At 41.2% G+C, this 15,398-nt stretch overlaps 1 protein-coding gene across 4 annotated transcripts in view; it reads right to left on the reverse strand.

Annotated features, from left to right (window-relative positions):
* ttc39a (tetratricopeptide repeat domain 39A) overlaps positions 1 to 15,398 on the reverse strand; it is a 28,043-nt gene that overhangs the window by 12,235 nt on the left and 410 nt on the right. For 2 of the 4 annotated variants that reach the window (XM_031743439.2, XM_039606620.1), the window contains exons 2-5: positions 14,190 to 14,240; positions 13,983 to 14,033; positions 13,635 to 13,688; positions 4,951 to 5,055 (exon numbers count right to left, since the gene is read on the reverse strand). In XM_031743439.2, the coding sequence (XP_031599299.1) occupies positions 4,951 to 5,055; positions 13,635 to 13,688; positions 13,983 to 14,033; positions 14,190 to 14,240 (261 nt within the window). Of the gene's footprint in view, positions 1 to 4,950; positions 5,056 to 5,549; positions 8,440 to 10,044; positions 10,326 to 13,634; positions 13,689 to 13,982; positions 14,034 to 14,189; positions 14,241 to 15,398 lie in introns of those variants that run through there. The other 2 variants (XM_031743440.2, XM_039606621.1) reach the window with 2 other exon arrangements.

A 15,398-nucleotide genomic window follows, 5' to 3' on the forward strand; every position in this document is an offset into this window, starting at 1 on the left:
AATCCAAACATTTTCAGTGATTTCTGTGCAGAAATTTGTGGAAATTTGTCACAGAAACTTGTAGCTGATTAATGAATCCTAAAATAATTAAGATTATTAACCCTGATAATTTAACTCAAAGAAGACAACAGTACAGGCTACAGAGAAACAACAACGCAGGTGTAAACATCTGCACGCGCCCTCTCAAAATGAAAAAACACTTTGTTACTGTGTCGAGCCATCACTCACGTTTCTATGTTTTGCAAGGAAAATAGAAAAATATTTCTCAGTTCTTTTCAAGGACACACCACACGCCACCCGAGCTATTCATTTCCATATATGGAAATACAGTATATAGGACAAAAACAGAGCTTGAGCAATTCTAATGAGTTTGAAAGTCAATATTTGGTGTGACCTACATCCTTCACCACATGCTGAACTCTCTTAGTTAGCTTTAATGTAATTTCTTAATGTAATATTCAGGAATAGTTCTTCAGCTCTTCTTTGGACGTTGGCTGTTTGTGTTATTCTCTGTCAAGATGATCCCGCACTGCTTCAGTACTGTTGAAGTCCGGGCTCTGAGGAGTATGGTTGGGCGACTGGACGAATATATCGACTATCGTTGATCGTTTTTACACGGGCGATTCATTTATTTATTTGCCCATGAGTACGTTTGCTAATAATGATGGAGCTAATAGAAGCAGTCAACAGAAAAAAAAAATAGTGCTGTTTTAACAGCACCCTCTTTCGTCTGCGAGCAAATGCCCGCTCCTCAGAGTGCGCCCAGATGCTTGTTGATGGAGCTGCAGAAGCTGCTGATAGCCGCACACTCAGCCGGATGGTGGACACGTGCGTGCTCATGCAAGTTAGCCGTGTTTGAGTGCTTTGCTCGCATTATATGTCTGCACAAGCAGCACACCGCTTTGGTTACATCCTCAGGTTTACCTCTTTCATCCCAAATTGGCAACTTTATATTTTTTTAGTGCTGTCAGCGTTAACGCGCCGTCATCACGACTAACGCGATTAACAATTAACCCGTCTGGAGCGCAGACTGAGTCAAAATCCCTGAAATGTGTGTGTCAACGCATTTCAGGTAGTTTGTCCAAAGTTTGTTCATTCTGTGCTGCAGATGGGTTGAGGGTGTCAAAAATCACATTAATCGCGATGACAGCGTTAACGCCGCATTAATGCGTTAACGCTGACAGCCCTAATTTTGGGGGGAAATTAGTTCGTCCATGTTTGAACTTCTTCTGTGTTGTAAACGCACAAATCAGTCCGTGCATGATTACATTGCTCCGCCCATCAAAAAGGAGTGAAAACGCTGCCCACATCCAAAGAAAAACTTTGAAAGTCCTTCGTTAAACCCCGAGAACTATTGCTGAAGACCCCAAAATGACAAGAAAGGCTGGCTGGAAAACGAATACAAAGAAATGAGGCTTGACTCAAGGATTTTGACTTCTAATCATAAACTACGAAACATGAGGAGGTCCTGTGAGGGTGACCTGAATCCCAGCTAAACTACAACACAGCATCTAAAATTAAAGGAATAAAGAAATCAGCGATCCAGTAAGATTTTCAGGACAATCGTGATGCTTGAATATCTCCACAGACCTGCAATAAGTTAACTAGCTACACGATGTACTTCCTGTGAGAACCTCCACTCGGTTCCTGCTCCTCCTCAGCTGCCCCTGGTTTGTTTGGCTTGGTGTCTAGCCTCTTCCTCTTCTGCTTCATCTCGCCCTCCAGCTGTCAGTCCGCTTATGGTTTTATGTTTTTAGCTGGATCCACTGCTTTCCCACCCCTTTGTTTATCACTGCTTTCACTGACTGTTCCACTGCCTCCTGATATGACGCACATTTTCAGTCATTTGACATGTAGTTTGCGGTTTTTCTATCACCTTTAATGGCCATTGTATTTCTCGTAAAGTAAATCAAGTTTCCAATTTTATAACGGCTGTCAGTCAACGAGTGAAGCATAAATCTACCGTCTCCTGTGTTGAGCTGTCCACCTGCACAAACAGTGCTTAAACCGAGTATTGGTCCATGCTTGCTAACAGCGCACTAATTCCATTTGTCCGTAATAACAGACCCCGTCATAAATAACAGAGGTGGAGGAGGACTTTAACACACTCGTTAATAAAAACTGGAGTCTCGCTCAAGACCAAAGTCATCCAAAAGATTCAGGGTGATTGGCGATGTGGTGACAGTGAGTGTAAGTCACTGACTAAAGCCTCTACAAACACAATATTGTTCCACAGACAGATTTAAAATTAGAAATGTGGACTTTGTATAAACAAGGTCTTCCTCCCAGTGCATCCTGGGACGGCCTCCAACTACCTGTGACCATAAACACGAACGTAGGGGTAAATGTAGCAGACGCAACACTGACTAAATAGAAACTGTGTCCACATATGTGTGTGTGTCCTTGCCCCACATGACTGTGTCAGACCACAGCTGACAGGTGGAGGAAAACAAAGCAAATCTGGGCTGTGAGCAAAGGTGCGAGATCTAAAAGTCTGAAACTAATGCTAACGTCAGACACAGAGCTGCTCTCTGAGGCCTCAGAGTTCAAGGCCTGGGCTTAAGAGGCGAAAAAAAGGAAGAGGGAATAGTAAACCGAGCAAGTGGAAGAACACAAAAGCTGTGGGATGCAAAGATTCCCAGGCTGTCGCACTACAGGCTCTACAACACATGATAACTCCAGAAAACATCCCCGCTGATGTGTCCAGATGCATTAAAATGATGTAGAGCATGCTGAAAGCCCCCCGGCTGTCATTTCCTCTCATAAAAGCTTTATCTGAGGAGAAAATGAGGTTGTGTGTGTTATTGGGTTGTGTACAAAGCAAACAAAATCTAAAAAAAAAAATCAGTTTAATTGCGGTGCTGCATTTAAATGGAATACAGCCGAGTGCACAGGGAGAAACCCTGGAGGCAGAAATGAGGACAGCAACAGAAGCGTGAGGTTTTCGATTTATCCACATCGTCAACACGGTTGGAATATTTCCCAAATCCAAGTTTAAATAACAAACACCAGGAAAGACAGGTAAAATAATAATAATGTAAAAAACAAAGAGTCTGAGTTCATTCGCTGTAAATGTCGTCACACACTGAAAAAACATGTCTCTCAGCAACAACACCACACACCGGTTTACTGTTTCAAAACTACAAACACAAAGTCAGGCCTAAAAGGAAGCTATTGTTTGATGCTAGGCAGCACTGAAAAGGAGAAACTGGGGCTGAGGAGTGGCCCACAGTCCCAGAGACCAGAGCCAGAGGACGAATAAAAGCAGCGGCACGATAAAGGTGCTGATAATACGCAGCGGACACAGAGTAACACGATGACTCGGTGTTGGAGTACAAACCTGGAGGTAGGGTTTGTACGTGCAGCGCATGGTTCATATAACTCGTCCATGTAAACACGACAGAAACAGCAATTACAGTTTATTGGCTTTTATGCATCTTCTCTATTAAGACTTTGACACCTTATTTCTTATATCTATTATAGTTTTAGCTCTCTATTTTATTTTATTTAGCTTTGGATTCATTTTACTTGCCCACTGTGGGTCATTGCGATGCTGTGTTTGTCCTGTACTTAACAAAGAACCAACAAGTAACTTGACTTTAACTGCACTGCAGTACGATGGTTACAGCTGTCGCTGATTCAGGGCTCAAAAACATCATCTTAAAGACTTTATTTTCCAAGCATGCTATGGCCCTGGCAGAGCCTGCTGTGATTTGTCCCAGTTGCTGTGTCATGTTGTCTCTCCAGCTTCAGGTGCCGCCCTTTTGTACAGCCAACTCTTCTCAGCAACTAGGTCAGAGCACAGAGAGAGGACAGCTCCAGACTCAGGCAGCCTTTCTGGTTTCATGTGTTGTGGCTCCTCGGTGGTGCTTTGGGTGATTTGGCCTTTTTGACTTATTATTTTTACCTGATCAACTTCAGAGTTTTGTTATGTTTCTCTTTTGATGGTGATTGTGCTCCGTCCATCTCTTTTGGTTAAACTGTTCAAAGAAACCTTCGCTTTACTTATAAATTTGCCTTCTTGTCTCCTTTTTCAAACCCGACACTTTTTGTTGCTTCCTCACGTAACTGGACCTTCATGGAAACATCACAACACATTACAAAGCTCCTTCTAATTGTGCAGCCATCTTCAAAGGCTGAATAGTGAATTCATCTTCAATATCTAAGTGTCCTCTTAATTAGAGAAACTGTACTGATTCAGCCACTGGTAAAAATTTAAAGCAGCGAGTGCTCTGAATGCTCAAAATAAATAAAGCACAGCCTCTTATTCTTAAGGTTTTATTGGACATTTTAATTCAATCTAATTCATTTGGGGAAGACTTTTATCGTGAAAAACCCAACAGCATGTAATTCAATTAAAAAACGATCATCATTGGAACATTTTTAGACAACTGTAAGAAGGGATACAAAGCTAAAGGCTCAGGGTCATGACACGTCCACAGAGAGAGACAAACAAGAAAAACATTCAGGGAACTGCAGCAGGGTCAAAATGGAAGAGCGGCGAGGTGAAATCACCGCAAATCTAAAAAGCTATTAGGGATCCTCTGAATTTTGCCTTAACTCACATTTATGACTTTCATATCTTTTGACAGAGTTCTCATGAGTAAGAAGCGTAAATGTTTGGGAGAGGGTCATCATCATCAAAAAAGACGGATGCTCATAAAAACTCATGGTCAAAGTTTCAAATAATGAGGCAAAAGCTCAGGCTTTGGACTGCTGTCAGACTGAACAGAAGCTCCGCCTACCTGCTGTTCAAACCCTCTGTTTGAGAGGGGGAGCCAATCAGCAGAAAGTTGTCTTAAAGGGAGAGGAACTAAAACTAAACTTGTTTCAGACAGAGGCCCAATATCAGATAAATAAGAATTATTTTGAACCTTGAAAGCTACTGAGAAAACAAAGCCCGGCGAGAACAGCACCTGTAGCAGGTCGTTACGCAGGTTGTGCTCCTACCTGCATTTGAGCCGGGCCTGCGCCTCTTCAAAGTCGTTTCTGAGGAACAGATCCAGGGCGACCATACAGTCCTCGAGAGCCAGCGTCAGGTCTGACCGTGAGCAGCTGCAGAAGCAAAACAAACAGCAAATCTGCGTGAAAACATGCTGAAAATACGTCATCGTCAAATACAAATACAAGGATGTAGTTGTGATCAAAGTGCACACAAAACAAGCCTGTGTCATATAAGACAACTGTAAAAAGTGTTTGTGTCTTTAACGAGGCCCCAATTATAAGAAACACAATCTACAAACCCTCATTTTGTCCTACAATCTCCCCTGAATCTTAACATATTCATAAGTTATTAAATTCTCTGCACTCCTTCGAGACAGAAACCAAAAGATGAACACAGACAGAGTGACCCAGACGAGCAAACCGGCTCGAGGGAGTGCTCTTTGCTCTTACTGCTGCTGCTACTTGCATTACAGACATAATCAGCATCAGTTACAGCCATCTGCATTAATACAAGGACAAACTCTGGGAGCAGTTTTTAAACTGAATCTTTTATTAAAGATAAAGAACAGATGCTCTTCGTGGCTTAAAAAAAAAGATCACGTCACCTTGTATTCATCACATGACCCACATGAGCTTCAGGTGACGGGCGCGTGTGCGACCTGGAATCGCCCATCTTTGATTTGACCCGCTGTAGCCATGAAACTTTAAATGTATGTTTCACTTCTTAAACTCGGGGAGAAAACAGCACCAGAATGTGAAAAACTCATTAACGACGGGCAGAATAAACAGAGAGACGTTGTTAAGCTAATGGAAACTCTAAAATAAGAGTGTTACGTTAATGTGCCAAAACATTAAGCTGATTCATTAACTCTGCTTGGATTGTTGCTTGTTTGATGTGTAATTACATTTTATTACTTATTACTTACTTATTACTATTATTTTATTTACTGGGTAAATGTAAATGACGTCAATCCCTGTCATGAAATATACACAACTGTTTTTTTTACATTAAGTATTAGCTTAATTAGCTTAATGTAATACTTTGAACCTTAAGGCCACTTTATGCCGATCCTACATACATCACACATACACTGGACACAAGTAGAACACGGATTATATTTCTCTTACATTTCTTCATCGGCTTGCTATGAAATATTTAATTTCATTTAAAATCCTTTTCCATACATAAGCTTTTAAACGTACAACGGGATGTAAACATTCAGCCATCAGGTTTGACTCAGGAAACAGACACCATCCCGACTTTTAATATTAGCCTTAAAACGTTCGTTATTGATCTTACAGTTAAAGATGGATCAGGTGAGCCTTAGTTATGCTTCTATAACCTCTAAATGGTATATGGATGTTTTTGAACAATTTAAACTCCATCATTCTGCAGTGAGAAAAATCATTCACAAGTGGAAAACATCCAAAAGAGTTCCCAGTTTTCCTGGGAGGGGACCCCCAGCAAATTCACCCCCAAGGTCAGAGAAACTGCAAAGACACCCAAGAGCTACACCTCAGATTCCAGAGGCGTAAGTTAGCTTGTTTAATGTTAAAGTTCATGACAGTACAATTAGAATCTCATTGTACAACCGTATAGTGACAATAAAGGCGTTCTATTCTATTCTAGAAAAAGACTGAACAAGTACGGCTTGATTGGAAATGTTTCCAGGAGAAAGCATCGTCTGTCTAAAAAAAGAAATATGATTTGTGGAACGATGCACTTTGGACGGACTCGACCAAAATGCAGATGTTTCGCCAAAACGCACAGCACCACCTTTGGCAAAAAACAAACGCAGCATCTCAGCACAAACAGCTCATACACACCCGCAGCACATGGGTGGAGGGGAGATGATTGGGGCTTGTTTTGCAGACCCAAATAAAAACTAAAAACTCTTCAATAAAAAATTATTCAAGAGTCAAACGTGAAGTCAACTGTCTGAGAGCTAAAGCTTGGTCAAAACAGAGTCATTCAACAGACAGGGATCCCAAGCAGAGCAGCAAATCTGCAACAGAATAACTGGAAAAAAGAAAAAAAAATCAAGGTGCTGCCCTGGGCCAAAGTCCAGACCTCACCCTCATTAAAATGCTGTGGAGGGACTTTAGGAAAGACTGATACATTTAGACAGAAAATGATGCTATAAGCAGTTAAGGTGTTCTTAGATTTGACTCCGTTTTTCTTAAATAAACAATGACACAGTGTAATAGGTCATGCATTGCTGTCCATTTGAGCTTGTATTTAAATAAATCAGAACCTGGTCTGGACAAGATTTTTTTTATTATGTCCTGATACGTACAACCTTAGAGGGTGTCCTCCGTTTTTACGACACTAGAAGCCACTATTGTGTGAGATGACATCGTTGTCTACTCTCTTCCGTATGTTGTGCTTTGTCTTGATTGTGGTTTGCTGTCTTTCTGTGGTCTTGATTTCCCCCCACAGCCCATCCAGTCTGGACAGATGGCGTCCCTCCTGGAGGTTTTTTTATGTAGAAAAAGGCGAGTTTCTTTCTTGGATCACTGGCTTTCTCTCTATAACACTGTTAGCTCTTTACCTTACAACATAACGTCCCTGAGGGCAACTATTATTTCCATTTAAGTGCAGGAACACTCTGTCAGTATTACCTCTTCAGCCCATGTCAGCATTAGACAGCTGCAGAGGAATAAAAGAGTCCAACTGAGCTCTGAGGAAATGCAGCTACAGCTAACGTGTCTAACACATTCCTGTCCATTAGGAACACAAAGAGGCCATAAACTCACTTCATACATACACACACCACCAGCAGCATGATAGAAAGAAGCATACATACTGGTGCAGCTCTGCTAATGACATGCGGGTGACTGCTGTGTTCACCATATGACCAGCAGGCAGCTGAGCTCCCTGCTAACAGAAACAGCTCCTCTCACTGGTCCGTCTCTGTGTAAAACTCAGGTGACTTTAAGAAATGCTCTTTGTTGTCAGCAACAATACACAAACACATACTGACGAAATAATGCAACCGAAGCTATAAACAGCATTATATAAACATTAGCAATTAGCATACAATGATTAACTTATTTTACCATATTTTCTAATTGATTGTCCACAGATGATACTTTAATATAAAGATCAATAATAAAATCCAAGAGAAAACAATGAAGCACATTGTGTGCACATTTATGCTGTTAATCCTGCAGAGTCACATGTCTTCCACCAGTGGCCACTGAGTGAATCCAACCAGTCCAACCAGAGCTGTTGGTACAGTGCCATACCGGTTTTCTGTATGAGTAAAGGTGCAGCGACTACAGAGTATTCAACCTCCATAAGCCACAGACTATTAGTCAATATTCTCACCTGCAAAAATCCCCAGATGTAGGCAGGAAGAGATGAAAACACTGAAATACAATAAACCTCCAGCTCACTAATCCAGAGTCAAAGCTGAAACTTAACCTGTTTTAAGAATTATGAACCTCAACCAAAACTGATGCAACATAAATGAAGTACAAGAAGTGCAACATTAATTTTAGCCACAGTACCCCGTCATGTCTCGGTCAAAGTCCCACCTGTAAAATATAACTGGGGCCCAGTTCAGAGTTTAAATGATAAGCTTACAGAAGAATTAAGAAATGCTAATACTTACACCAAATCTATAGCTTAGCCAAACATTTATTCTAACCATAACCGTTCCCTAAATCTTTACCTGAGGCATATTTAGTCATTATTTCCTCTCAGGCAGATTTTAGATTTGCCTGGCCTAAAGTTGCTTTATATTGTAAGGTAAAGATACCACAATGCAAGACAGATAACCCCAACAATTAGACAGTCCCGTATGAGCAAGCACTTGGTGACAGTAGGATGGAAAAACTCCTTTATGACAGGAAAAAACTCCAGCAATTCTGGGTTGAGGGAGGGGCAGCTATCTGCCACGACCGGTTAGGAGGGTGAGGGGAAAGAGAGGAGAAAAAGGGAGAGCACAGGGAGACGGGACAAAACGCCGACTATAGAAAATGTAATAGCATCCAGAAATGGAAAGATACAAGTGGAGAAGAAATGCTCAGTGCATCATGGGAAGTCCCCCGGCAGCCTGAGCCTATTGCAGCATAACTACAGGGAAGGTTCAGAGTCACCTGATCCAGCTCTAACTATAAGCCTTACTAACAAAGAAAGTTTTAAACTTAAACTTAAATTAGTGGAGTCAAATTACCTGTTAGAGTCAGACTACAAGGATACTCAGATAGATAAGGAATCATTAAGAAACTGCAGTGTGTCAGCAGTATTAAACAGACGCTTTACGCAGCAGGTTTATGCGCATGTTACATAAGAGTGCTGGTTTTAATAATAAACCACATTTTTGTGCTACTGGATTCGTGTTGTTCATATTTTTTTAGATAAAGGTTGAAACCTGTGTCTGCAAAGCTGAGGAGGGCAAAGCATCAGTGGATATATCATTTCCTTTAGGTGGAAACCGACTCAACTGGTACCGGCTGACTGGAAAACACGATTTTGGCACCTTAAACACAATCTGAGAAGAACAAAAATAAAGGAAATGGACTGTGTGAAGGAAAGAAAAGGCAGAAAGAGGAGAGTGTGCGAGGTTCAGGCCACGCATACCACGCATTGTCCAAATAATTTAATTAGGTTCAAGTCAGCAAGTCTCAAATTCTGCGTTGATTTCTCAAGAGAGCAAATAACACAATGATGATCATTATCAGGCAAAGGCACACACACACACACAGCCACTATTCATACACAGTCACACACCACTGCATGTGCTGATGCAAACCAATAAGTGCACATATGCACCCACACAACCACGCACACACCCTTTCCTGGAGTGACAAAGCATTAGTTTTATCAACTGTGTGTGAGAGAGCTTTCAGCACATCAGACAGGCTGGTATAACATGTTCAAAGGCCGTGTTACATCGAGCCGGGAAACAAAAGAAACGAGCAGCTCCGACAATAAATCGAGCGAGTTTGTCCACATGCCTGAGAGACACGAGTGGAAAACACAAACATCACATGAGAATGGAAACACGGCAGGAAAAGTCACATTCACAGAGCATCTCACACTCTCCCGACTGAATGAGAAACACACGCCATCCCAACATGAGCGCATCTTACCCGTTCGACAGAGTCTCTTCCTCCCCTGACATTTTCATCTGGCAAAGTGTGTGTGTGTGTGTGTGCGGAAGAGACGCAGAGAAAGCGACTAAAGTAAGAAAATAGCAGAAGTGGCTGTGAGCCCGGGGCCTTTCCAGCAGTGCAGTGTAATGCTGTGTGTCTCTTTCTGTAGCAGCAGAAACAGCAGAAGGTTAGGCAGAGAGAGAGAGAGCGTGAGAGAGAGAGGTGGGGATGAATGAATGAGAGAGGAAACAAGGAAGGAACGAGAGGTAGGACGCAGAAGCAACAGCAGCCCTTAATAAGACTGGGATGACTGTCACACATGGAGAGAAAGCCTGGCCCACCTCTTCCGATCATCACCCTTATGCTCCACACTGCAGTCTCCGCTCTGATTGGTTAATGCAAAATCAGGAGTGTGGCCGAAATGCCCACCATTCATAGTCAGGGGATTTTTCTGTGTAAGTGAGGATACTTCTAAAAACTAAACGCTGGAGGAGCAATGTGCTAAAAGCAGAAGTGTTCATAGTCACGAGGCCATCTTTGATCATAAAAAAACACAAGCACTTTCCGCCACTGTAGGTGGGAGAGAAAGTGTGGCTTTCTGAGGCGCAGCTGGTCAGGGCTGCTGCAGAGGCTGCTCACTGCAGCGGGCAGACAGTCCAGAAATAGACGTCGATGCAGCGCAGCGGCTCGAAAATGTAGACGCACCAGAAATAATGTGAAATCATGAATGGAGAACTGGAGCAGGGCCAGGACTTGCAGCTGTATATCACTGTAAACAGCCCATTGCCCTTCCTCCATTAGATGTGAGTGAGTGTGAATGAGCGAGAGAGTGCCATAAACACATGTCGGCTGTAGTGTCTCGACCTGCATCTTTAATAAGCAGTTAAAACTACTAAAACAGCAGCAGTAACCAGAGCTGTCAGGCTTTATGTTTTACATTTCTCACACATAGTCGAGGAGTTTAATCACAGTTAGCTGTGTGGATTTACTTTTTTGGCCAATTCTTTTGTCTTAATTACTGAAACTACAAACAAGTCTGTGTCATGACATGATTTATTTGGTAATATCTCACCACTGCTTACTCTCTTTGGACCACTTTTGTTAAGCACCGCCTCCTTTTTCTTTGATCCCATGGCTGTAAAGCCATGCCCAGATAATGCATTCACTAGTCAGCCACCGTGACCTTTGTGTAGTGTTTAATGCATAATCGTGGGTGTTGTTCCCAGAGGAATCATGGGTAAACGTCCTGAATCTCAGCCCAAGGTGGGTTCGCCGTGACCACGCTTGAGCAAATATACTTGATGAGTTTTCACCTGTGACGCTGCACGCAAAGCCGAGGCTGACATTCTTTGTCTTTGTTTCATGCATGTGTGCTCGGGTGTGTGCCATGCTGTATACTGTCAGTTTGACCTTTTTAATCTGCAACAGTGTGTTTGCTCTGAAACATCAAGATGCTAAATACGTATTCATGTTTACTGTCACATTAGAAATGATGTAAAAGCAGCAAAATCTCACATCTGACTAGCTAAACCAAGGAACAGTATTTCTACATTCAAGGTTTTATTAAAGTAAATTTATTTTCAGTGACACTGTTTTATTACACAGCTAAGCATACGTGGCACATGATCATATTAACATATGGTAATTTGCTGTTTTTGTTTCCCTTCAAAGCTCTTATGGTGCAATCACAGCATCTTTGCCCATTAATAAATCTTTAGAAGTTAAACCACCACTCAGCCTGCATTGTTATAAATAAATTGCTTCCTTCCCAGAGCTGTAATGTAAAACATCCATAGCACCTATGTTTACATACATGATTATCATTTTTATATTTAAATACTTTTTTTGCTGGTCCCAGGTTTTTAATGAGATTACTGTGAGATGTAATAGAAACAGGAAGGTTTGCATTCTCTAGTCCTGATTCCTGGTTACTTCATATGAACCACCACATGTTTCTAGGTAATGATCACACTTCTAGTTCAGTGTTCGGTTAATGGGTCAATAACATTCAACTGGATAGAGATGTGCAGTTTTGTGTTCGCTAGTCCTGATTCCTGGTTATTACTACATACATATTTCTACTACTAACTGGTTTTGCCTCAAAGGTGTAACTGTTCCCACGTTTTTAGCCCCAGTTTCTGGCCCGTTATTATCCAGCTACATACATTTCAGTGTGTTTAGTCATGTATAACCACTGGTAGAAGATAATGTAATTAAGTGGTACTAACTTGCTATTTCCATGTTGATGTTTCCACTTAAACACCCCACTATTACTGTGTTATTACCGAGTTTAATAGAGAGGGCTACCAGTTTAAATAATCCACTGATCATCCACTGATGATTTACTGAATTATTGCCATCAAATTACTTACAAAACAAATCTGATATAAAAAATTCAGCTGATACATTTGCATCAGTTTGTTCCTCAACGCTGGAGGAAAATACTGACCGTTAATGAGTCAGTATTACCTGTTTTCAGATACTATAACAGCCACACAAAGTTTAACTGTGAACTTTAAAGCAACCGAGCTCTACAAAGATCAAGAGACAGCATAAAGCTTACACTCATGTGACCACGCTAAGGGCTTCTTACATATTACTTTTTTTGCACAATCGCGAGAACAAAGCCGTCACAGTGTCTGGCGCAGAAACAAGAGGGGAAAAAACATCTCTCTTTATAGAGAGTAGTAAAAGCTTAATTGTTGCTTTCATCTCTCGTGTTTGCTGTGAGGAGATCGGAGGGTCATGGGTTTAAATTGAAGAAAATTAGATTTTCATTGCCGTCCTCATGGTGCTGAATTTGATTTGAAATTTCAAAAACACTCCTGCACGCTGCCCAACTAGCAAAAACACATTCGTTTACAAAGTTTTGGTTTTTCACTGTGATCAGGCAAACAGGTTTTGACATATTTAGCAGGCAGTGGGATGCTGTTCCCCACATCTATGCACCTGTCACATGACTGACGAGTCCAGGCTGTCGCACAGGGATGTGAATTTCAGTTCACATCGATGTGCAATGTCTCCGGGGGGGTTTTGAGGACCCGATTTGCCAAAATCAAAGACTTCAAGAGCCCAGAAACATGCGATATAAAACAAATTAGAAGCAAATCAAATGTTTAAAGCTTTTACATACAAACAAATGTTGATTTATCAGCACATCCTAACATGTCTTCAGTTAAAAACAGCAGACGTTCACTGACATAAAACCTTTTTAAAAATATCTATAAAACTAAAACCAGCTGTCAGTATTTTCTAAACATCTAAAAACGTCCTATCACTTTATTACGCGCTTCTGATCTTATCAGACAGACACACATTTCTTCTCCAGGCTCTGAAAGCTCATCATAGCTTGAATAAGCAATAATTTCACACTCAGACATAACTAAAGTGCTGAGAGATGATGTTATTCTCAGGTTCCCTCTGTCTGAATTATTGATATCACAAGCAGCAGGAGAAGCTGCCGTGAACTCCTAACGACTTTGTTACCTCAACATGTGCATCTTTGTGTCTCGATGAAACCAAACATTTCTGTAATCTAAGCCTCGGTTTTCGTGTATGATCTGAGAGAGCTCACAGGCCAGTCTTACCCATTCGATGGATCTGTTGACTCCAGACCATCTTTGTCGTCCGGTATCTGTAACCTGAAACACGGGAACAGAATCGTTTTAGAGAAAGGAGGGTAATCTCGAGGGATGAAAACCAGCTGAAAGATAAACTGTTGTTTGAGGAACAGATCGTGGGAGCCAGAGAAATATGGACACCGATATATGAGGACACTCCCAGGACACTTAGTTCTTCACAATGACTCGCTGAATATCTACAGATATGAACTTGATGACTTTCGGGAAACCTGTGTGAGATCTGATGTGGGAGCAAATATTGGTAACGTTTATTTAAATTTGTCAAATTACATTTTTGAACTTAAAGAAACTTACTTGAAGTCTGTGATGATGGAGTCCAGCTCTGGACTGTTTACATCTGACAACCTGAGATGAGAAATTCAGATGAGCCTGAGCGTAACAGCGTGCCTGCCAGAGTTAAACTTATTGTTATGCTGTAATCAGAGCCACGATTAGCAGCGGCTTTATGTTTTCTTTGTTCCTCACAGTACGAAAAAAATGACGTGCGCAGTGTCACCGTACCGGCTCGGGGAGTCCGGGCTGTCAGGTACGTCTTGTGGATTCATTGCATCCCTGTGAAAAGGTCAAAGGTCAGCTTGGGAAAAAAAACACCAGACTGAATCTCATTAAGGTAAGAGGAGGATGTCAGCTGGGAAAGGCTGAGGAAAGAAGGGTTGTAGCGAGAACGTGAATTCTTCCAAAAAACTCTCGGATTATTTTTAAATACTGGATAATATTGCAGCATATGACTGAGTATTTTCTTCTTATTAGTGTCCCAGCATGTTTTTTAAATATGCTGCTGGCATCAAATTCATAATGAGATTATTAAATAAAACTGACACCATCAATATTCAAATATATATAAAATATATGTAAATCATGTGCAATGCCTTCTGATTTACCTACACTTTACATACAGCCCTGAAGTGGGCTGCTAATGCTACATATAAATAAACATCATACAGTCAACAGATGTCCTGTAAAAACTAAAGTCGTTTCTTTTGGAGTGAAATTGCTAATATTGTCTGTTATAGTCAGAACTGTATTTACACATGAATGTGTAACAAAACACAAGAGAGATCCAAGCTAAGTGTTCGGCCCCTTCAGAACATCACAAATTACACCCGAGGGATCATATTACTGGCTAAACACACGTGAGTATTACATTATTAGACTTTCCTCCCTTTTTGGAAAAAAAGTATCAGATCCACTTCCCTCTTTGAGCCTCCAACAGCTGCAAAGTACCTTAAACGACCAGGTCAAAGGGAAAAGCCAGCTTGAAATTTAAATTACAAAAAAAAAAAAAAGCCAGGAAACCTCTGATCTAATCTGTAAAATCAGGCCTCGGAAGTATTATAATGGGACACTTGATAATAAAAATTCAGTATGAGTTATCTCAGGAAAAATATGCTAAACATGGGGCAGTAACATAAAACTGAACTGTTTACAAACAAACCAGAATCATCAGCCTGTTAAATCTGACTTTCACTAACAGTAAAAAGTTCAGTGAGCGCTCGTGTGGTCCTGACTGACACATCATGAGCGTAAGGTTGACTAACAGGATGCAGAGTGGGAACAAAGACTGACACACTTATAATAATAACAGCACAGAGGAGGAACACGACACCAAACATCTCAGGAGTTTTCTTCCGCCTCTTGATTTATTAACTACAGAGACTCAAACACACACCGGTGGTTTGTGTGGTTTATTAAAGGGTCCTGGAAATCTCG

Source organism: Oreochromis aureus, linkage group 23, assembly GCF_013358895.1.
Source record: "Oreochromis aureus strain Israel breed Guangdong linkage group 23, ZZ_aureus, whole genome shotgun sequence".
In the NCBI taxonomy this organism is placed as follows: domain Eukaryota; kingdom Metazoa; phylum Chordata; class Actinopteri; order Cichliformes; family Cichlidae; genus Oreochromis; species Oreochromis aureus.